General features: G+C 42.6%; 1 protein-coding gene across 2 annotated transcripts in view; it reads left to right on the top strand.

The window, feature by feature from the left end:
- Nucleotides 1-24189, top strand: part of CCDC91 (coiled-coil domain containing 91) — a 192316-nt gene that overhangs the window by 67192 nt on the left and 100935 nt on the right. For both annotated transcript variants that reach the window (XM_058655774.1, XM_012929088.2), the window contains one exon: nucleotides 10089-10166. In XM_058655774.1, coding sequence (XP_058511757.1) covers nucleotides 10089-10166 — 78 coding nt within the window. The remainder of the gene's footprint in view (nucleotides 1-10088; nucleotides 10167-24189) is intronic.

Here is a 24189-nt window from a genome sequence, read left to right as displayed (position 1 = left end):
CCTGTGTTCCCAAGCCCCCTCCCAGGCCCCCCTGTCTCTCGCCTGCCTGTGATTTGTCACCACCTCTTGCAGTTCCCAGTGGAACTTTGAAAAGGCCATTGTGTATTCTGTGGCCTATTCACTTTCCCAAAGAATCATTCACTGCTTGATGTTGCCTACACACCCGTTTCCCTCTCTCACTTCTCTCGCAGGAAGAGGAGAATACAGCCTTGTGAGCCACATTGGGCTGTAGGGCGATGGCTCCTGTAATTCTCCCATGCACACAGCAAATGAGCTGCATAGCTCTGTGATGTGGGCGACAGGAGGCTACTGTGTCTTCAGTGACAAACTGTCTGCCGATGCTGCTGTTTGGAATCTTCTCTCACCTTCATTTCCTTCTCCTTGTTGCTGCTGAATCTTGACTCTACTTGGGTCTCTGTTACTCTTAAACAGCTCCCCCCTTCCAGTTCCCCTTTGTTAGATCCGCTGTTAGCATGAGCAAACACATTGTTCTGTTTTGTTAGCCATGATCCTTTCCCATTATAGCTTTTTATAATTATAAGTAAAACACAACAAAAATAAAAACCAAGGCTGTTTTCATGTGTTTCAGTTGCACTGGGTTGCAGCACTAGTTAATATCTGTTTTTAATACTCCATCACTTTTACTGATCTGGAGTTATTGTTACATTTGAAGATTTCTGTTAAATTGACCATGGTCTATTTAGGGGAGATGACTTGGAGACACACTAGTTATTTTTAACACTTAGAAGCACCATGTCATGAGGAGAAGTATCCTGGTTTGTTAGCTTGCTGTGTCTCTGGGGAACAAGAAAACAGGGAGGCCTTTGAGGTAGGTGGGTGAGTGAAGGAAGAAGCCGTCTGAGTGCCCATCACAACCGCCACATTGTGTTCCCACAGCTGCCCTAAGAAGGTCCATCAATGGTGATGGACTCATAGGAATGTCTTCTCTCAGCTCTGGGCTCAGGGGTCTAGAATCCAATGCCAGTGGGGCCACACACTTTAGGCTCCCCCGCCGAGCCCCCTGCCCCTTCTGCTTGCTCCTGACACAGGACTCCTTAGCTCCCAGCAGAATGGCTGCGTTATCTGCCCCCTTCTTCCCTGTGTCTCCTGTTGCCTTTTCTTTGCGCTTAAAATAGAAGGAGTCCTTGGATTTTGTGCCCATCCTTACGTCCTTAACTCGTGCATCTTTTACTTAGTTATATCTGCAAATACCACCTTTCTTCTTCTTTTTTTTTTTGACAGATTAGAAATAATTAGATTTTATTGATGAAGAAGTTTCTAAATTTTTTCATTGTTTTCTGTGATACATTTTTGTTGGTATAGTGATCCCCTTTTTGCACCGCTTTTATTTCCTGATTTTCCCCTTACACCATTTCCCCTACATCCTTGCAGTAGTATAGTCCTTTAGTAACATACTGATATTTAAGTGCATAGATAAAATTAGAAAATTGAGCATCATGTTGTCAAGGTATATCTAACTTTAACCAGGGGTCTTCCTTTTATTTAGGAGTACAAGTACCCAATCCATAGGCACCAGGGATTAGAAATTAGATCAGACTTGTTTTCAGAAAAAAATATAATTGAAAGAGAGAGGGAACTTCCATCTGCTGGTAAACTCCTGCAAGTAGTCAAAACCAGGAACTTCATCAGCATCTCCCATGTGGATGGCAGGGGCCAACTACTTGGGCCGTTTTCCATTGCCTTTCCCAGGCTATAAGCAGAGGGCTAGATTGGAAGCAGAGTGAAAGGGCCGTGACCCAGCGCCACTAAGGGCTGATGGTGTCGCAGGCTTCACCCACCTGCCTCAACGCTGGCCTCTTGGGATCAGATTTTGAGGGGGTGCTGTTTAGCCTCCTCTAGTCTTCTTCCTAGTCCCTCAAAATTCACTTCTCATTTTGTGCAGAATGTATGTACCATGTTCTGATGTTTCTGGAATTATAGCATCAGCTGTATGTCTGGAATCTCATCTAAGTATCATGGCGTGGGGATACAGGCATTTTAGTTAACCCTGAAAGGAAATGTGAGAGAAATAATGGAGTGGCAGTCCCAGACAAGTGTAGAACCTTCAGGGCTCAAGACCTGAGAATAACCCCATGGCTTGATGATCCACTTCTCATGCAGATGGTCTCCTTTCTTGGGCATCTGGCCCTGTGGCCCCAGCTGTTCTTTGGGCCTGTGCTGCAGGTCAGTGCCCTGTGGGCTCACGTCTCTGTCACCCTTTGCATTTGCAGCTCTGTTGGCTTCTAGGCCTGTTGCCCTGTCACTCCCCCTGCTCTTGGGTCCATCCTCCTGGCCTGCCTCTCTCTCTCTCTACCTTCAGACTCATCCTTTTAGCTAGAGGATTGTGCATTTGAAGAGTCTTTTAATGGGGGAATGCATATTTCCAAAATGCTATGCTTGGACTTTGAAGATTTTTTCTATATCATAGTTATCTTTTATATGCGTGTTTCCATGAACCATTTGAATTACATTCACATTACCACCCTGTAACATCATCATTTTCTTTTCATTAATCTCATCCTGTACCCTTCCATTTAAAGCTGACTGCATTTCTGCTATTGTAACATTCTCAAAAACCTCGTGGATCTCTAGATAAGAAGGTATTTTGGAGACTAAATGGGTCTTTGCTAGGTAACTGTCTTCTACCGAGCTGGCTGTTGGGTCCATATACCACCATACTCCTAATTTCACAGGCAGAGTCCTTTGGTTATAATCTTGATCTTTTATAACATGGTTTTGCAATAGTAGATCGACTAGTTCCAGCATCCTTAGCAATATAGATAGATTCATAATGTCCCATATTAATAAGTCCTGTTTGCTGTTCAAGATATTTTCTGCATTTATTTGTAAGCAATAGTGAGAAACTGGTCTATATCTTCTATACTTTGCTGAAAAATCTTCTCAGCTAAACATGGAAATCCTTGGCGTAGAGGCCGCTTTCTATCCAACAGCAGGACACAACTTGGCCGAATTTTCTCTTCATACTACGGATCATCTTTCATGTAGTTTCAACTTCATGTTCCCTTATTTCCTTCTCAGACCTCACTAGTGGTGCCTTTGATGTTGCTACTGCTATCGATAATCTGTTCAGAATGGCCTAAGTGTTCCCTGAAGTGATAGATGGTTCCTCTACAGCCATCTCCACTTCCGCCCTAGCTGTAAAAGTGCATTTAGTATGCTTACTTGTGCCATCCCTGCTTCGGGCCAGGGAGCCATTTCCACGCTGGCACTACAGAGCCCGTCCAGCTTCGACCCCTTTGATTGCTCCGCCTCTTCTACAACTTGAATATTTGTTAAAGGAGCTCACACTGCTTGGTATCAAAATGTATGTGTGTTTCTTAGAGATTCCTGAACATTCCTGAACGAGCTTGGTGGTATAAAAAACAGAAATGTGTTGCGGGGGTCAGAGATGTAGAATCAACAAACTGTCTTGGCCACACCCTTTTCACATCACTTCCTTACCTCATGCAACTTCTAGTGCCTGGTGTTCCGCGGCCTGTGGAAGTGTCTCTAGTCCCTCCCCCATCTTTACATATGCTTCTGTCCTATGTCTCTGTGTCACAAATCTTTTTTTTCTCTTGTAAATACCTCAGTAAATGGATTTATGGCTAATCCAGGATGACACAGAGTGGTTTTAATTACTAAGCCATTTTCCTTGATCAGAGTGTTAATGTCTTGATAATTTGTGTTATTACCGGTTTGTTCTGTTACTTAAGTTCAAATGGGAAAAGTCCCCCAATTGTGAGAACTTTAGAGAGGTTTCTCTCCTGAATGAAAGAAGGTTGTTAGGTTTACCATGTGTGTAAACGACAGGCCTTTTCTTGAATGTCGGCTTGCTTGGTTTTCCCTGCTCGTGTGCTGCCTGTGTCTGGAAGCACAGGCTGGGGTAGGCTTGTTGGGAAGGTCCTGATCATACAAGTAGGTGCAGCGGCTTTGTGGTTGAGAACTTGACCTGCTCTTTCCGCCTCCTTCCCCGTGTTGGTGCCCGTTCCTTTGATTTCATCCTTTTCCCCCCTTTTCGTTTCTCCCTGCATTTAGGTTGGGTTGGTTTTGAACATCTGCTTTTTAAAGTATCTTGCCTTTGATCTTGATAAAGTGAAACGTCAGTAATTTCTGAATCTGGTGCACAATGGAATGACTCTCTTCCCTCATCTCGCTCATTCTTTATTTCTACTTGTGCATTTATAGTGACACAGTAGGAATAGAACCAGTCCAGCTTACAAGTTAGCCAGGGGTCTCAGCAGGGATTTTGCGGATTCCGCCTTGCTCAGGCTGTGTGGGTTCTGTTCTTTGGACTCAAGGTAGTTGGCAGAGGAGGTGGAGACATGACAGTGGTAACACTAACGGCTCTATGGTAAACACATCAACTGTGATCGACTTCACTCGTCGTGTTGATGACCAGTCCGTTCTCATAGGCCTACTACCCATTCCTTTCCTTAAAGTTCTGGCTTAGGACTGGTTGTGATTGTCATGTTTTGATTTTGTAAACTAGTGTATAGAAAAATCAGTTCCTTCTATGCTGGTCTGAGCAGATTGTTTGCTTCTTTGCATTCTTTCATCTTGTATTTGTAAGGAAAAGTCCCAAAGTTTGTTTGTCACCTTGTTTTTATTGAGAATATTCAGCAAAGCCGAAGGTTTGTTTTTTTTTTTTGCCTGCTCATGAAACTCGTGCAGTGTGTTATGGTGGACAGTAAAGGAATGAACCCAAAGATTCAACCTAGGCCTTGGAAGTCTTCGGTTCTCTGAAAGCAGAGGGACACGTCTATCTGTTGAAGTCACCTGTTGGCGTCATAGCAAAAGGGCCTTGCTTTCATGTGTTAAAGTTACTTTCTAGCTTTGGAATGATTCTTATGTGATTATTTTCCTTCAAGTTTATTTTTGGCTAGAGTAAATGAAGTAGTCTCGGAAACGTTTTGAGGATCTGTCATGAGCTGTTACTTGTGACAGAGTGAGTGGAGAGACTGAACAGGGAGCTGGAGCAGCAAGGTGGGGATGAGACTCCTACGAGGGGATGAGTAGGGGAAACTTGCAGGTGGACTTGGCAGTAGCAGCAGCATTGTGCCAGGGAATCCTCCTGCTCCTGCTGGGATGGTGGCTCCCCTAGGGAACGGACTAGGCTGGCTGGGGCTGTCAGCTTGTGTGGCGGGACACTGTGCCATGTGGAGGTGTTTTTGTTGTTGCGTTTTGACAGAATGTGCGTATGTGATCATTCAAGTGCTTTGTGCCCTATTGGCAGTTGTAGTTACTTCATAGTTGTGTGTCGGGCTTCTCGCATTTTGGTAGGAAAATGTTTATGCTTTTCTCAGAATCTTCCAGTTCCTTGGTTGGATGTTATCCCACTATCTTTATTTTGATTTCTTCCTCCACAAATTTCCTTTGGAATATCTGGAGGTGTTTATGCCTGCCTTCTCCAATCGAGTTGATTAGTTGTTGTGAAAGGGATGTAATCTTGTGGCCTCGAAGAAAGTGGCAATGAAACTCACATTGAGAACCGTTCTGTATCTGGCTGCGTTAGCTAATTTTGTTCTGGTCACTAATTATAACCTGGCTCCTGGTCAGAGAATTTGGAAAGAGAGAAGCAGCTGCTTTCTCCTAGGTGGATAAAATGGTTGGCTTCTTTCCTTTTTTCCCCCTTTTTCTTTTTTAAAAGCACTTCAACAATTCATTCCACATATGTCAATCACATGTTGGCTTTTAACCGTCTATGTGGCAATGTATTCTATTGCTTTGCATAGATTAGTTTATTAAGGATGATTAGTATGGCTTCTATTTGACTTGGCAATGAATGGCAGTAATTATATGCAAACTTGGAAATGTTTATCAATGTGTATGTTAGTTTCAGAATTTAAAAAAAAATCTAAGTTTCTGTGTCTGACTTGAGCATACACATCAGTATATTACAATGAGGATGGTAATGTATAGAAAAAATAAAAATTGCAGGTTTGGCATTTTGTGTAAAGTACTTAGATTTGTTGATATTCTGGTTCCTGTGTAAGTTTGCATTTTTCAAGATAATTTTAAAAAATTTTATTTAACATGCAGAATAATGGTGGGATAGAGAGGAAAACAGAGAGGGAGTGATTTTCATGCTTCGATGCACTCCCCACATGCTTACAGTAGCCAGGACTGAGCCTGGTCAAGGTCAGGACTCCCATGTTGGTCTCCAGCATGGATGATGGGGACCTGAGCAGTTGGATCATCATCCACTGTTTTGCCAGGTACGTTTGCAGGAACTGCTATCAAAGTTGGAGCCAGAACTTGAATGTGAATGTTCACGAGGTTGGCTGACTTTGCAAACAGTAGCTTAACCCATGGTGCCATCATGCCAACTACGTAACAAATACTTTAAGAAGTTGTTTATTTAAAAGGCATATTTACAAGCAGAAGGAAAACTATTTTTGGAAGAAGTCATATTCAGACATAAGTATGTGTAAACATCTTGGCAAGCAGGGTGTTGGGATTGGAATGCTTATGGGTGGTGTAGGATTGGTGAAAGGAGTACATCTGATAACCTTAGAAAAGCACCTCACTTTGCGTCGTGTTTGTCAGGTGAACAGAGTGACTGTGTGTCCTGTTTTGTCGCACACATGACCATGATTATGTGTCCTTTTGAATCTGATGAAGGATTAGGATATTTCAGTAGTTTAGTTTTTACAGAATGCTTTAAAATAAAACAGTGGGCTGGTTGGTAGGATGTTTGATTTAGACTCTTCCGTGATGCTTTTGAACTCAGAGATCTTTAACAAGATTTCTTGACGTCTGTGGGCCATAGTCGCCCCGTTTCTAAAATGAATGCACTGTAGTAGTGTACATTTGAAATCTCTTCTTTTTAAAAAAAGTGTATTTTTATTACAAAGTCAGATATACAGAGAGGAGGAGAGACAGAAAGATCTTCCATCTGATGATTCACTCCCCAAGTGACTGTAACAGCCGCTGCTGTGCCAATCCGGAGCCAGGAGCCAGGAACTTCCTCCAGGTCTCCCAACATTCATGCAGGATCCCAAAGCATTGGGCCATCCTCGACTGCTTTCCCAGGCCACAAGCAGGGAGCTGGATGGGAAGTGGAGCTGCCGGGATTAGAACTGGTGCCCATATGGGTTCCCGGCATGTTCAAGGCGGGGAGTTTAGCTGCTAGGCCACGCCGCTGGGCCTGAAATTTCTTCTTATTTAAAAGTTTTGTAGTTTTATTTAAGGTGAAATATTTTCCCGAGTCTTCCCTTTCTACTGATGTTTTGGGGTTTGACATTTTGAAAGAAAACTGTCTTTATGGTCACATTTGGGTTTAACTACTTTGAAGATAGGTTGTAAAATTTTGGCCCTACATTCCTGAACCAAAAACTTGAGTTCCATGTATGATTGGTTTTTCCTGTATTTTCCTTTGGGTATCTGGGCAGCCTGGTGTGTTACAGTGTGGCTGTGTGATTGCTGACAGCAACTCTGCAGTAATTACAGGCGGCTGATTGAGGCTGCTGCAGTACCGCGTGGGAATGGCATGCGGAAAGATGGAAGGCTCCCCCAACTCGCTCACTGAACAGATAACTCTTCAGTGGTCAGTCTGTATCAGAGAATATCAATTATAACTTCCTTTTTTCAAATATCTCTGTGAACCTATGCCATTTTCTCAGACCTTGCTATAAATAACCTTTCTAACATTCTTATTTTGATGTTAAATAACTGTCTTTGAGAAAGAAAAGAATTGCAATCTCATGTTTAAAGTATTTTTGACCTTCAGAAACAGCTCACTCTATCTCTTCTCGACTCAGTACTTATTCATCAGACTGACACCGTATGGAACGTACAGAGACACACTGAGATACTTCTGGTGTCTGTGTTCTCCTTACCTCCCCAGGTGCCTGAAGGGGGCGGCACTGTTGTCTTTCCCTGTGCAGTGTGTAGAGACAGGCAACAGTGTAGATGCTGTTAGTGTGACTAAATGCCGCTATGACACAGTATGCTACCGTTACATCGTCCACTTCCTTCAGTCGCTGAGAAGGTACTGGCGGGTCATAGTGATGCTGTCTGACCCCGGGCTGCCCAGACACTGAAGGGAAAGCACAAGGAAAACCAGACATGCAGGTGCTGTGCCGACAAGTCAGTGCTGGATGTGAGTGATGGTAGCGAAGATGAGCAGGGGGCTTTGGGGAGAGAGTCTTGTGAACACGGTTCAGAGGAAGTGAACGCTGCTGGTCTGAGATGAGCAGCATGGGCCGAAACTCAACACGGTCCCCAACAGCGCCAGTCGCCTTAGAGTAGGAGTGTGCTTAACAGGGCAGAGGGCGAGTCCGGAAAAGAGTGGTGTCAGTTTGGGCCATGCGAATGATTTTAGATACTTTATGTATTAATGTGAAAGCCATCTGGGAATTTTGGACAGATGTGTGATTTTTATTCAAAGATATTTATTGACCACCCACTGGGTCAGTTACTGCCTTTGGTACTGTGGACACAGCAGTGAATAATTTATGCCTCAGGGAGGGTTCATGTTACACTGTGTGATCGGGCTTCAGTTTTCAAAGGATCCTTGGGATTAACTGGGAAAGGGTCGGATCTCAGCCATGAGGGTGTCACTGTGGTCCTGGTGAGAAAGGAGCGTGGTGCCAGCCAGAGAATTACCTAGTGCGTAGTCTCACAGGTCTTCAGGTTGTAAAGCATGGCTATATCAGTTCAAATAAACACATGAAAACAGCGAAAATACGGGTGACTTAGAACAGGGTCCAGTACATGTTTTACATGTTAAAGTTTTTGTAAAGAATTAAAAATCAAGACAGAACCAGAAGGAGTTTCTAAAGACGTCGTGAAGATTATGAATGATTAAAGGAGAACATTTCTTGGTTATTTTCAACCCACTCTAAACTTGGTAGAGGAAAATGAAGAATTTGACATTGCTTTTAGATATATATGCAATGATGCTCATAGAGAAATATAGCTGGTACTCTGTGTTTCACATAATAGAATTAAGATGAATTAGAGTTCGGCGAAGTTAGAGGTGAGGGCTCGAGTGACTCCTGGGTTTGGAAGCTGGGTGGTGAGGTGGAGCCAAGAGGACCGACTGGAGAGGGATATGGTGGAAAGCTCAGGCTAGGGGTCCACGTAAGGGGATATCTCACCAAGGAAGGAGTGAGTCTTGCATGGTGATGGTAGCAACAGAGGCTGCTGAGGTTTGCAGATTTTCCTGCAGAATTAGAGTAACAATGATAAAGGTAAACCGAATGCGTTAATACTAGCTGGCGGTGGTTACTGAAACGCGGAGCACTCACACAGAATGAACTATTGGCAAAGGAAGATGTTCCGGTGTGCCTCAGCTGGGTGATGTCCATGGAGAATGACTGTAACCGTGCGATCCTAGGGAGTTAGACTGGGCCACCTCTGAAGGAACAGGTCCTAGAGCACAGACATTGGAAGACAGACCTGACGCCAGAGTGCTCTGTACTCACCAGTGTCTAGGAAGTACCCGGAGAAGGTGTCCGTCTTTGAGAATGAATAAAGGAAATACTGAAGACTGTGAGGAACCGTGAACGGAAGGAAGCCCTGCATCTATTGATAGAGGAGAGGTGCAGAGAGGTCAGATGTCAGAAAATACTGAGGTGGTGGTTTACCTCGAAAGAAAAAGGGGGGGTTGGGCAGGCACAGTGGACTAACGTCTAAAGTCCTCACCTTGAACACACTGTTGTCCCATATGGGCACTGGTTCTAATCCCAGCAGCCCCACTTCCTATCCAGCTCCCTCCTTGTGGCCTGGGAAAGGAGTGGAGAACGGGCCAAAGCCTTGGGACCCTGCACCCACGTGGGAGACCCAGAAGAAACTCCAGGCTCCTTGCTTCGGATCAGCTCATCTCTGGCCGTTGTGTCACTTGAGAGTGAACTGGTGGAAGGAAGATCTTCGTCTCTGTCTCTTTCTCTCTGTATGTCTGACTTTACAATAAAAATAAATATTTTTTTAAAGTCTGTTTTGGAAGTTATCTTTTATGTGTTTTTGCTATTAGTGATGTATATGTAATTAACCCACTCCATCGTATTTGGGGAGAAAGTTAATGCTTTTATTCTTCTGAAAACAAAATGGAAGAGCCAATCATGCTTTACTTTTTCTTTCAGGAGAAACATAAGCAGGAGCTGGAAGACATGAGGAAAGCGGGTCATGATGCTCTCAGCATTATTGTGGATGAATATAAGGTAACAGTTTAAGGTTCTACTGCGGATTTTTTTAACCTAGGATAACTCCAGTAAAAAATACATGCTCACACATGCGTGTACGAACATGTATAAATAGTGAATATGTAATATCACCTTATGTTGGTGTACAGTATAAGGTTTGACCAACACATATTCATCAAAATTACACTCAGGAAATTGGGAAGGTGTTGCTAAATATTGCTTTGGATTTTAGAAACTTGGAGGTAGATAGAGAAAGCTGGAGCAAGGCGGAAAGCAGCTGGTTTACCTCTCACGGAAGGGTTGTAACAGCCAGCATCGGAACAGGTGGAAGTCAGGAGCATGAAGCTCGGTTGAGTTTGAGTTGGAGATCCTGTGGCATCAAGGACGCAAGTGCTTGAGCTGTTACTTGCTGCGTTGCAGGGCGTGTGTTAGCAAGGAGCTGGAATCCAAATTCAAGTCATCCCATGCGGTCATCCCAGATGGCATCCTAAATGCTGTGGCACATGCCTGGTGCCTTTTCATAACGATAGGGGTACGTTTAAAGGTATATTTAAATAGTGACAGAAATAGGAAAAATGGCGTATTTACAGTTATTTCACAAACACTTGTTTTAATTCATTGCCTGCAGACAGTTAATCATTTACAGCCAAGTGAGAGTTCAAGTTTAAATTTTCCTTTAAATGTCATGCTAGAATTTCATTATTTGCAAAAATCCTAGAGGAATACAGAGCAGTTGGAATTAACTAGAAACCATTCTCCTCATGGTTATTTCCTCTTGGTCTTTTGATATATGTCCTTTTTGCCATATCTGCATACGCATGGGCTCTTGTTGCGCTAACCAGCTTGGAGATGTTTCTGGAAAATAATCTCCCTTCCCTGTCCTCTTTTCTTTCTTGTTGTGGTTACTCAGCGTACTTTGAGGTGTTCTATCAGTGAGATATCAGTGCATATAGTCTTACCTTATTTTTGTCACTAACCTATAGCATTTCTCATGATAGGTATACTGTAACTTGTTTAATAATACTTTTGTAGATAGACATTTAATTTTTGTCTGTTTTCAAAATAAATGTAAAAATAATTCTGAGGCTTTAGGCTAAATTTGGAATTTTTGTAGTATTGATTAAACTCTTTTGCTAGAGCTTCTCAAAATTAATGTCATTCTGCTTAGTTGGTGATTTAATGCCAGGGGCTTTGCAAAAGAATTTGTTTGCACAAAGTAGAGAAAGAAGTAAATCCAGAATTAATGTATGTGAAAGAAAATTTTTTTTGACCTTGAGTATTACAGTAGTCGGCCAGATAATTTTGGGGACGTCAAGGTCATTTCTGTGACCATAGTCAGTGCATGTAGTAGTGTTTGTAAATGATGCCCACTGGTAAGAAGGCAGTTTAAAAGTGTCTGGTTCTTAATAAGCATGACTATTGAGTTTTTATATAATATTTGATCTTTTGTCTATTAATATAAATTTGTTGGAGTTACCAAATTGGGGGAAACTACTCTGTTAATATGGCATTGCTGTTTTTGAGCTTTCTCCCTCTGAGGCTAAAATTGGGAAGAATTAAAATATTTGAACATAGAATTATTCTGCTTCCTGAAGTGATATGTTCTGAGTGAACATGTTCTTGCTTTTATTTATTCTTAGTTATTTCTAAGGCATCGCCATTGTACGTGTCTTTCCATATTTCTCTTAATAACTCAGTCTTTGGTTCACTTCCTAATTGGCATCAGTGAATATTCTGGGCCCGTCTGAAGCCAGGAGCTTCTTCCTGGTCTCCCAGTAGCTGTGGGCCCAAAGGGCCTATACCATCTTCAGCAGGGATTGGCTTGGCTGTGCAGCAGCTGGGACTGACCACTGTCCACCTGTGTGCTGGTGTTCCAAGAGGTGATGTACATCCACAACACCACAGAGCCAGCTCCAACACAGGAGCGTTCTGGCACAGGATTCAGTAGTGGTTTTCTCCAACGCCAAACACTTGCTCACATATTTCAAGTTTTCTTTGCATTTATCCATTTCTTAATTCAACAGATTTTAGTAACTACCCTCTTTATGCCATGAACAGCTGTAGAAACTTCAGTGAGCAAAGTATTCAAATCTTCCTCTCAGTGGGATAAGGATAGTGTCTAGTTTTGGTAGTCTGAGTTAAGATTTTTCAACTTTGTGATCGTTTGAAAGCAATATGTGTTAAATAGAAATTGCGCATTGCATTTTGACTTCGGATCTTTTCCTGAGCTTGTGGTACACAATCCAGTCCTCATGTTGTGCTGGTTGCTGGAAATGTGGCTCAGCTGCTAGTTAGCTAGCCCTGTGGATGCAAGAGAAAGCAAGTATTCTCATGTAGTGTCAACCTTGGCTAAGCTACAGCAGGGTAGGTGTATCGTGTATATAAATATGTATATAATATGTAATATATATTTATGTACATTTATACGTACATACATGTTGGAGTACCAGTCAGCCATAAAATAATCAAATCTTACCATCTTCAAGAACACCTGGGTGCTTTCAGAGATCATTATGTTTATGGAAATAAACCAAAAAAGAATTATATCATAGGTTTGCTCTGATATGTGGCAGTATCTCCCTGAGATTGGATCATTGTTTATAGACATTGTGTATATGATTGTTAAAGTGATTTTTCACTTTTGCTTGTTTATATTTTTAGTTAATGTAACATTAGCCCAGGGTTTTAAAGTAAATTAAAAATATGGGAAACATTTTTTAAATGGGGGTGAAATTATCCCTTTAGTAGAATCTGTTCTCTTTATATTACTAAATTCATATTTTTAAAGATTAATTTGGAAGATATGGTCAAAGAGAGAGAATAAATATGGATCTTCCTTCCATTGGTTCACTCCCCAAATGGCCGCAACAGCCTCGGTTTGGACAGGCAGGAGCCAGGAGCCCCATCCTGTCTCTGCTGTGATTACAGGTTTCCAAGAACTTGAGCCAGCTTCCACCACTTTCCCAAGTCCATTAGTAGGGAGCTGGATTGTAAGTGCAATAGACAGGTGTCAAATTGTTGCCCATATGAGATACCAGCCTCATCGTGGGTCTCAGCTTCACTTGGTACACCAAAGTGTTGGCTGAATAAAATGTTAAACACATACGTGAAAATAGTCTCTGTGTTCACAGTTTTTCATTACAGTATAAAGTGAAAATAATACCCAATAGAGTAAGATAAAAAAGAACATTACTTTAAAAAGTAATGCTGAAGAAGAGGCATTATTTTTGTGTTACCTTCTGCTTTCAGAATTGTGTCAAAGTACACTCTGCTTTATCTTTCCTTGTAGTGCAGTTGAAAAATCCCTAGAAACTGTAAGTCAACAGACATAGTCTCTGGAAGGGCAGTGGCTCCAGACTGACTAGCAGCCATGGAGCCCAAGTGACCATATCCTGTTGGCTTCGCTTTGTGCCTTGTTTGTCAGCCCAGACTGCATGTTTCAGAAGTGAGTCACCCAGAAATTTCAGTGGGCACATGAAAGGCAAGTGCACCCAAAAGCCAAGTTTGCATAGTAGCTCTTCCATGCCCACTAAACTCTTAAGGAAAACCTGCAGCCTTGTGGTGGGCATGTGGTGTAGCAGTTATGTGCTGCTTAGAGTGAGGGCATCGCATGTCTGAGTGCCTTGGCAGACGGTGATAACATCTGCACTTTGGTCCCTGTCACCCGTGTGAGTCCACTGTTGATTTCTGGCTTTGACCTGATCTAGCCCTTGCTGTTAACAGCAAGAATTTGGCGGAGTGAACCAGCAGATGGAAATGTTCTATCTCTCTACCTTTCTTAGTAATAATAAACGGTTAAAAAATATAACAATCTTTAGATTTACACTTATGTCTGTCAACAAAGGCTTGTTAAAAAGGAACACCATAGTTCCCCCCCTTGGCAGATCATAGGAGGCATCCTTCTTTCCCCAGGGGTGGGGGAGTGGGGTTTGACTCCTGCTTGGTATAAAGTGTCATTCAGCAGAGTTAGGGTCAGCTGTGGAGGAGGCCTGGGCTTCTGCCCTAGTCTGGTGTTCTTGAGGTATCCTTCCCTTCCCTCTGGCAAAATATCAAGGGATGCCTAATGGAATGTGGGGTCCTCATTGTTGCTTAGGGGTGATGAAGCCACCCCACAGTGGGGGAAAAATAATGTGGCAACCTTAGGTTCTCCCAGCCACAATGCTGTCATTAGTGGAAGCCTGTTGGGAAATGACACTCCCAGCCATGTCAAGTGACAACAACGGGAACCTGTGTCCCCCAGTGGAAAAACTGAGGGCCTAAACTTTGCCTACTCCCGGTGGGTCCACTTTTTTTTTTTTTTTTTTTCTACTGGAGTGAGGTTGCATTAGAGATTTATTGAAACCAAGATTCCGTTTCACAGGCTCAATCAAAATCACTGTTGTTAGCAAGAACATCTCCTCTTCAGGGTTGGAGAGGAGGAGGCAACCAATACTGCTAACAGTGTTGGAATTCCCTGATAAGGATTTTTTGATTGGGCCAGAACTTTTATTTTCCAGCATAAGTGCCATCATCATAAAATTTCATCAACAAGTGCTTTAAACACACTTTAACTGTAGAAGTAGAATATGTCTGAAAGCCTCAGCAAAGTTAGATGAACTTTTAGAAGTGGAAAAATGCTATCACCCACCAATCAGAATGAACTTGGGATGAACTCAGGAGTGGAGTGAAGGGACATACAGAAGAGTCATTAAATGTGAAGGCAGAAAATAGAAATCACTGCATGAGATCAGGTTGGGAAGAAATCAAGAGCAGAGACTTGGGATCCTGTAAAATAATACAGAAACTTGATACCCGATTCCTGGAAGGAACAGAAAGTGAACGCAGCTTAAACCAGTTTGAAGGAATACTGGATGAAATTTTCCCAAACTTAACAAAAACAAAACAAAATTATCTATTCAAGAAGCTGAGTGAACACCAAATGAGATAAACCAAACCAAAACAAACAACGAGACTCCTGGCCCTCGGCAATAGGACGGTAAAGTGTGTCCTGTTGGGGGGATCATGCTTTCCAGATATCTGACCCCCCCTCCTTTTTTTAGTGGAATTTTTTTTCAATGATGCCCTTTAGGGCTAAGATTGGTCATGGACAATGAGCAAGACATATCGCCCTTCTTGACATGGGTGGGCAATATCTGATTGTTCCAAGCTGGCCTTCTCTGAGTCTGGAAAGGATTCTGATGACAGATTCTCTTGGATTTGAACCCACAGTGTTAGATCTTCCTTTAACCTCCAGCCACTGCCTTTCCCTCAAGATTCTGAATTGCCAATCCCTTGAATCATACAAGCCAATTTCTTAAAATAAATCTTTTTCTTTACTCATACTGTTATATGAGTAAACTATTAGCTCTCTTTCTCATGACCTTGAAGGAGGTGTGCATCACAGGCAAATTTCCCAAAGCTAAAGTCAAATCTAGTGTCTTGAAAGCAGCCAGAAGAACATGAGATTTTAGCGACATGGGAAAAACAGAATGACAGTAGATTTTTCATCGGAAACCATGGAGACCAGAGGAAATGGAAAAGTGCTGAAAGAAGTGTCAGCCCAGAATTCTATATCCAACGAAAATATACTTCTGGGATGAGGAAAATATACTCCTGGATCTGGGATCACAGAGCAGCACTCTGTGATCCCAGATTAAGGAACATTGAAGGAATTTCTCGTAGCATCCTCTTCCAAAAGAATGGCTAACAGGTTATCTAAACAGGGAGGAACTGATAATTATAGGAAAGAATCTTGGAACACAAGGAAAGAACAAAGCAAGAAGCAAAGACGTGGTAAATACGAGTCTGTCTTGTGTTAGAGTTTTTGGAATGAAGATGGCTGAAACAACCCAGTGCTTTCTAACGTGCTTTACGATACATAAAGAAGATTCTTGGAAGAACCTTCTGTAAACAGTAGATGGTAAAGAACGTAGAAGGTGTTGAGGAGTCTACTATTCACTTGAACTGATTTTTTTAAAAAGCCATACTGTGAATGCTGTGTTTTATGAAGAATATTCGCAGGATTCTCCAGTCCTCCTTCCATAGTCTATTCCATGAAAAGGCTTAGCACTTTCTTCATTGAACAACATTTGAGCGCAGGACCATGAATTGTTAATGCCATTTGGAACCAGTTTGTGTTTGTGTTTCAGAAACTATAACCAACTTAAAATGCAATAGAAAGGGCTAATATCCCATTATTGTTTGATACAATTATTGGTACAAATCAGTCTATAATTAGAGTGGTGACACTCTTTTAATGTTTCACAATCTTTGTTTCCTTATGTAAGATATATTTGTTTCTATAAAAGGCAGATTTACAGACAGGGAGAGATCTTTCAACTGCTGTTTCAGAACCCAAATGGCCGCTGCAGCCTGACGTGGGCCAGGCTGAAGCCAGGACTCAGGGAGCGTCCTCCAAGTCTCGTATGTGGATGTCAGGTGCCAAAGCTCTTGGGCCATCTGCTGCTGCTTTCCCATGTGCCTTTTCAGGGAGCTGGACCATGGCGCAGCTGGGAGGAGCTGGGACTTGAACCAGGCAGCAGCTTAACCCATTAGGCTGCAGTGCTAGTCCCTGCAATCCTTGTTTTTTGACAGACTTCTGATATAATTTCCATATGATTAAAATCCACCTTGTGGTTATAATTAAGTAGCTTTTAGTATGTTTGCAGAATTGTATAACCCTTATCCTGAGTAAAACCCTAAACCTGCTACATGTTTTCCATCTTGCCCGGCACCAGCCCTATATATCTGCTAATGTGGATTGTATTTCTATAGGTTTGAATATTCTAGTCATTTCTTAATGAATCAGCTATAGAATTGATAGTTTCTTGTAGTCAGCTAATTTAGCATGTTTTCTCTGTTCTTGTCAATGGTGTTAGGATGGTGCTCTTTTTTATTGCAAAGTAAGTCCTTCATATGATATATCACTTGGAACTATCTTCATCTTGATGGAGTTTCGAATTGCTGCATTTTTTTTTACTGTTATTAGTATTTTTGTGGATATATAAATACATACTTTTTGAATGTACACATATTGCTGAAAGTACACGGTAGCATAGTGTACTAAAAACTCAACATTTTGAGGATCTGTCAGAATATCTCCAGCCACCAGCGATTACTGTCAAGTCGCAGCTTTGTGCGTCCTTATCATCACTTATCATTCTTCAAAAAAAGAAAAGAAAATTTAGCCAGTCTAGTGGATTTGAATTAGAATTAGGTCTTTGATCTATTTTACACATGCGTATCCAGTTGTTATAAGCGTTGCTGGAAAGGCTGTTGTTTGCCATGGCACTGTGAGGTCCCTTCCAGAAGGCCCCTTTCTTCCCGGCATTCTCTGTTGATCTGTGTCACTAATGATTGTCTTGATGATTGCAGGTACAGAATACATTTCATAATCAGTGTGATTTGTATAGTTTGTTTCTTTTCAAAATTGTTCCCGCAATTTGTATCCCTTGAATTTCCATAGGAATTTAACAGTTTACCTGTAATTCTTTTAAAAGTATGAGTAGGATAAAGATCATTTCCTTTTTAAAAAATATTTAAATGTATATATTTTTGGAAAGGCAAATATACAGAGAGCAGAGACAGAGAGAAAGAGCTTCCGTCTGATGACTCACACCCCAAGTGGCCATAATGGCCGGAGCTGAGCCAACCTGAAGCCACGAGCCAGGAGCCTCCTCTGGGTCTCGCTTGCGGGTGCAGGGTCCCACAGCTTTGGGTTGTCCTCAGCTGTTTTTCCAGGCCACAAAAAGGGAGCTGCATGGGAAGTGGGGCCAGCAGAACATGAACTGGCACCCATATGGGATCCAAGCTCATGCAAACCGAGGACTTCAGCCACTGTGCTGACATACTGGGCCCATTTTTTCTTCTTCTTTGTTTTTTTTTTTCTTAAGATTTATTTATTTGTGTTGGAAAGTCAGATATACAGAGAGGAGGAGAGATGGACAGATCTTCCATCTGCTGGTCCACTCCCCGAGTGGACACAATGGCCAGAGCTGACCTGATCCGAAGCCAGGAGCCAGGAGCTTCTTCAGGTCTCCCACGTGGGTGCAGGGTCCCAAGGCTTTTGGCCATCCTCGACTGCTTTCCCAGGCCACAGGCAGAGAGCTGGACAGGAAGTGGAGCAGCTAGGATTAGAACTGGTGCCCATATGGGATCCTGGTGCATGCGAGGCGAGGACTTTAGCCACTAGGCTACTGTACCGGACCCTTAAGATAATTTTCTGATCTATAGCCATGAAATATATTCAATATTAAATGTTCATTTGTTGCTTTCTAAAAGACTTTATGTAATGTTTCTTCAGAAAATATTCTACACTGAATGTTTTCTTTAATTTTTGTTCAGATTGTTTATTGGTAACTTGTAAAATTGATTTTCACATGTTGGAGTTACAGTGTCGTTCACTGGTGTTCATAGTTTCTCTGTTGGCCTCGTTGGTGGGTGGGGGTGTGACTGACGCCATCCGCAGGTAGAGACGAGTCTTCTTAGCCTTTCCTAAACTGAATGTCTTGGAACTCCTTTGCCTGCCTCATTTTTGTGTCTATCCACATGATGGTATGTTTCTTTTCCTCGCTCTGTGAATGTGGAGTGTTCTGATTTATGTTCGGATGCTAAATCGATCTTGCATTCTGGGCGTAATTTCGCTTGGTCATGGTGTATAGTTCCTTTTTTTGTTTTGTTCACCCTGCCCCGTGGATCCCTTTGCTGGTGTGCTGTTGAATCTGTTTGCATCTACATCGGTGAGGGACATTGGTGTACTTTCTGTGGTGTTTGTCTCACCTTGGTTCCTTTTGATACGTGCTGCTCTAATAAAGACACAGGACATGTCCCCTCTCTTATTTTGGGGGGACAGTGTAGAAGCGATTGAAAATAACTTTTATGTGTTTTACGACAGTCACCAACCAAGCTATGTTGTTCTGTTTCATTTTGGTGAATTTTATCTGTTCAGATTTCCGGTTTTCTTGCATTGGTTTGGTGTTTTTACCTTCTCGGGAGTCTGTTTCATCTCACTGATTGCTTGGTTTGCAGTAGTGACTGAGTCCCAGTGCTTCTTGGCAGTCTTGTTAGTGAGATCAGTTTCGACTTTTGATTCCCCTGATTCCCTAGTTCTTCTGACTTGTCAGTTCGTATTGTTACACAGCTAGCCCTGTGTAACAATGCGTGTACAATCACTGCCCGTCAGAAGGGTAGTTCAGGTGCCAGGCATCCAGGGTCTCTGTAGGCCTTCCTGTTACACAGATGCCACGCCCTGCAGGACTGGACTGGTTCATCTATGTTCTCCTTCCTTTTCATAACCTTCACCTTGGATTTTTCCTACATGGTGGATCTCCATTGGATGTTCTTTGTGCTTCAGCATGCGAAGAGAGGAAGGATCTGGCTGATGGCTGTGGAGGCCAGTTCCGTTTTCCTGCAGTGTGGAGCTCTGTGGAAAGGAGGGGCTGCATTCTCTGCCAGCTGCTGCGCTGGGAGCCTCTCTGCACCGCAGGAGGTGTGGGCATAGTGCCCGCTGACGTCCAGCATCCCCCGACACCCGTGGGAGTGGCCACTCTGTGCTCGCCTGCCACTGGGAGTGCCCGACTCTTCACTCAGAGGCTCGCTGTGGATGAGTGGGTGAGGTGTCCGACTCCAGAGCCGCGCCTCCCAGTGTTCCTCTTGATTTTCCACATTTCATTGAGTAAATGCTTTTCAGTTCACTGTCGTTCTTTGTGACTCAGGGACCTTGTCTGCTTACGTTTGCCTGTGTTTGAGCTGAGGTGGCTGTCTCCCTGACAAGCATCTCCTTTCCCTGTCTCTGTAGTACAGAATAAAGTAGTGTTTCCTCTTCTATCAAAAATTATCATCAAAAATGACTCTATTCAAAAGTCAGATATACACAGAGAAGGAGAGACAGAGAGGAAAATCTTCCGTCAACGGATTCACTCTCCAAGTGATTGCAATGGACAGAGCTGAGCCGACCCAAAGCCGGGAGCCCGGAGCCTCCTCTGGGTCTCTCACATGGGTGCAGTCCCAAGGCTTTGGGCCGTCCTCGACTGCTTTCCTAGGCCACAAGCAGGGAGCTGGCTGGGAAGCAGAGCCGCTGGGATTAGAACCGGCGCCCATATGGGATTGCGGGTGATTTCAGGGTGAGGACTTTAGCCACTAGGCTACCATGCTGGGCCCCCCAAATTATTATCTTTATATTAGAGAATATCCTAGGGATCGTAGTATTCTTGTTCTAGTGATATTGACAATACTTAAATGTGATTTATATTCTGTTGACTTTTAAGAACGCCTAAAGCTTTGAATTACTCTTGGCTTTTTCCCCATTTATGTTACAATGCAGGGTTATTCTATAATGTAGATTGTGTATGAGATTTTTACATTTTAAGGGGGTTTTGTTTGAATAAATAGATGCAGCTTCTGTAATCAACTTGAACCTGAATTCTCATATGGAAGATGTTCAGAGCAAAGCCTCCAGTTTCAGGTGTTGGATTAGTACCGCTCGTGTGTCCCTCTCACCTCAGCTGGAGTAGTTTCCAAAGTGCCCAGTGGCTGGGGCAGGGGATTGTGCTTGAACAATTAGAAGCAGCCCAGGTATGACTTGAACCTTTCACGAAGAAGCAAAGATTTGGCTGGCCTTTGGTAGTCCTCACCTCAAGGCGTCAGCTGAGCTTACCCAAGTGCAGCAGCGACTCTGTTCATCCAGTGTTAAGCTGTCTACTGCAGGAGGCACCCAGGGAGGCTCTGCAGTTCAGGCTCAAGCGTAGACAGCTTCTAGATCTGAAGTTGGGTACCATTAGGGCTAAGGACCTTGTGTGTAGGAGTCTGTGTAACAGCTCCTGTCCCTTTACTTTGTGATTCCCTGAAAGCACAGTACATGTCTGCTGACAGTTGTACTCTGGGGTTGGTACTAATACCAGGAGGCCTGATGAACAATAATCTGGGCCAGAGGCCCCTCCCCCACGGCCCTGGTGTTTGTTAATGCTGTGACACTGCACAGTGGTTTTTGAAAATGTAGCAAGTTAGGCCTGGTGCGGTAGCCTAGTGGCTAGAGTCCTCAAAGAGAAACTATATACTTGTGTAGCTATTCAGTGAAGAAATGTATGTGAATGCTAGAAGTAAAGTCATTTTAAATACTAACCCATTGTTCTGCCAAGGATTCTTTTCTTACCCTAAATAAAATTTTCCAGAGGTGCTGCTTAGCTGATTGGATTATGTTAAAAGTCAAAGTCAGGACTTCTGCTAACACGTTATTATCACAAGGGGAAACACTGAGGGATGGAGTTCAGCCTGTTTTTATTTTGCCTGACTTTGAACTCGGTTCTTTCAAAATTACAACCTGACACAACAGATATGAGCATTCGTTTGTGGTTAAAAATTTGCATTTTGCTGCTGTATACAGAATCTTCTTTTTTTCAAATATAGTGTTTTATTAGAAATCAGAAAAAAAAGGGCTTACTTTTAAAGTCGCAGAGCTTTGGTTCCTTTCATCCTATGGACATACTTTAAATGGCTTCATTTCCTCTTACTCTGGGAGGAGTGGAGAGAGAATGAGTGAGTTATCTTCCATCCATTGATGTTACTCCACAGATACCTCCCCCAGGCGAGGCTAGATTACATCAGCACTTGGAGCCTGCAGATTGATTTGGTGGCAGTAGTAAGCCGCCACCTGGTGCTTCCTGGGCTGTTCATTGGCAGGGAACTGAAATCAAGATGAAAGCTGAAATTGGAACCCAGGCCCTCAAATGTAGGATGGCTTATCCCACGAGATGCCTCACCTGCTCTGCCAAGTGCCTGCCTGACTGTATTGTTGCTGTTGCTGAAACTCAAGGGATGTAGACATATTTTGCAATCATACGAGATAGGAGGAGTGTTGAACCGTTATTGGGTTTGGACATAGTTGACAGTGTAGCAAAAATGCTGATTAAAACATGACCTAAATGGGGCAAAAAAATAAAATATGATTTGGTTTAATGTTTGCTTTACAAATATGAAGTTTGTTGAAGCCACAGTGATGGAAAGGTGTGGAAATTATGTTACACATTCTTTGTTTTGAGGGACAGATGAAAATTAGTTATTGGGTGCCTGGTGTGATAGCCTAGTGGCTAAAGTCCTCGCCTTGAGCACACAAGGATCCCATATGGGCGCCGGTTCTAATCTCGGCTGCCCCACTTCCCATCCAGCTCCCTGCTTGTGGCCTGGGAAAGCAGTTGAGGACGGCCCAAAGCCTTGGGATCCTGCACCCATGTGGGAGACCTGGAAGAGGCTCTTGGCTTCCCATTGGCTCAGCTCTGGCGGTTGTGGCGGCTTAGGGAATGAATCAATGGATGGAAAACCTTTCTCTCATCCTCTTTGTATATCTGACTTTGCAATAAAAATGAATAAATCTTTTTTATTTTCAGAAGACTGTTACGCTTATTTGTTTTTAAGTACTGTCTTCTCACACCATAGAGATTTCTTTTCTTCCCTGTCTCGTTGGAAGCACTTGGCTAAGTGGAGGGGATGTGCATGTCTCACTGCATGTCCCCCACTGGACACTCAGACACATACACCTGCTCTCCTTCTGCCCTGCTTTGGTCATTTTTGTGCTGAACCTTAATTAAGTTGGTTATTTTTAAATCTGTTCATTATAATCCACATGAAAAATACCCACTAGTATGGGCCATGTGATCTGTGCTTGTAATGCTTGATGATTGTAATGATAAAGATAATGGATAGGTGAGATGATTTCTAAAGTCTTAGAGCATTTTATGAAGGGAGTCTTCTGATGTTATATCTTCCTCTTCTTACATTTTCAAGATAATGAACCTGAATCAGAGAAAGTGAAGTTTTAACCCATGTGACAAATTATTTCCATTGATGGTGAAAAATGATGCGAAACTCACTGAAGTTGCTCTGTAATCATCTTGATTAAAATCCTTGATGTACTGGTTTTCCGTATTAACCGATGCTGCTTCACAAGAGGGTAAGGGTCAGATATGTCTGAAATTCCTCTTGGTGTAGCTTGCCTTGGATTGTAGCCATGTAACACACAGTGCAGCTTGGAGCATCACATGGCTGCTGTATTCCATTTTTCAAAGGCATCCACTTGCTAGCATTTTATTTGAACTCTTGAATTGTTTATACTCTTCTACAAGGAGGAACCTATTACATTTAGGAGACCAATTTTTCCCAGGGTGTAGAATTACTTGTATTATATAAAGTTCCTTTCCAAGGAGGGAGAAATAACTTTGTTTTCTGCTCTTTGGATGTTTTCCCTTGATTGGACGCTGCGAAGTTCTTTGTTCGAAGAGTGGGCGATCAGTAAAAATGAAGACAGTTTTTGCCCTAATTATGCCTTTGTTGGAATTCTACCATTTTATTAACCCAGAGGTGTGAAATAAATTTATAGTTTCAATGATTTGATTGAATGAGTGTCATAAACTCCAGCTTTTATCATACTATCTGATTTTTCCTGGACAAATCATGCTGCTTGCTCTTGCCAATAGAATTTGGCCCAGCAGCGTACTAGATACTAGTGATTGGTTTGGATCTAATGTGTTGGCTTGTCCATTCTCAGCCCTCCCATCAAACCGATCCTCAGTGGAGGATGGGGGATCGTCTTGGTAGTTGAGACTAGCTCCGTGGGCCTCTGAGTTTCCTGGACTGAGTCAGAGCTTCGCATGCAAAGCTATTCTTGTGGTTTTTCTAGCCAAGCCAAACCAGAAAGGCCCTGGAAACTTTGCAAGATACTTGTTCTAATATAGATTGAAGGTTTGCCCTTATGTTGTGGCTGGATCCCCAGCCGCATTCAGAGTCACAGAGTCAGGAAGGAAAGACTTCATTCTGAATTGAGGATGTAAATTTTAAATCTTACCACATTCAGGCTCTTTAAAAATAACTCCAAGACAAGGAACTTTAAATCGAATGGGGTTGGTGTAGTTCTTTGTTTCTTTAGACCTATACAACCTTCCTAGTCCCTGTTAGTAATTTTCCTCCTCCCAAATGAATTGTGTGTTATAAAATCATTTTTAGGCAAATGTTTGTGACTAATGTTGGTCAGATTGGATAGTTTGGTCACTGTCAGTACTGTTGTACAGTTAGT

The sequence above is a fragment of the Ochotona princeps genome, chromosome 27 (genome assembly GCF_030435755.1).
Source record: "Ochotona princeps isolate mOchPri1 chromosome 27, mOchPri1.hap1, whole genome shotgun sequence".
Taxonomy (NCBI): Eukaryota; Metazoa; Chordata; class Mammalia; order Lagomorpha; family Ochotonidae; genus Ochotona; species Ochotona princeps.
Note: the sequence above shows the minus strand (reverse complement) of the source record. Positions and strands in the feature narration are given on the sequence as shown.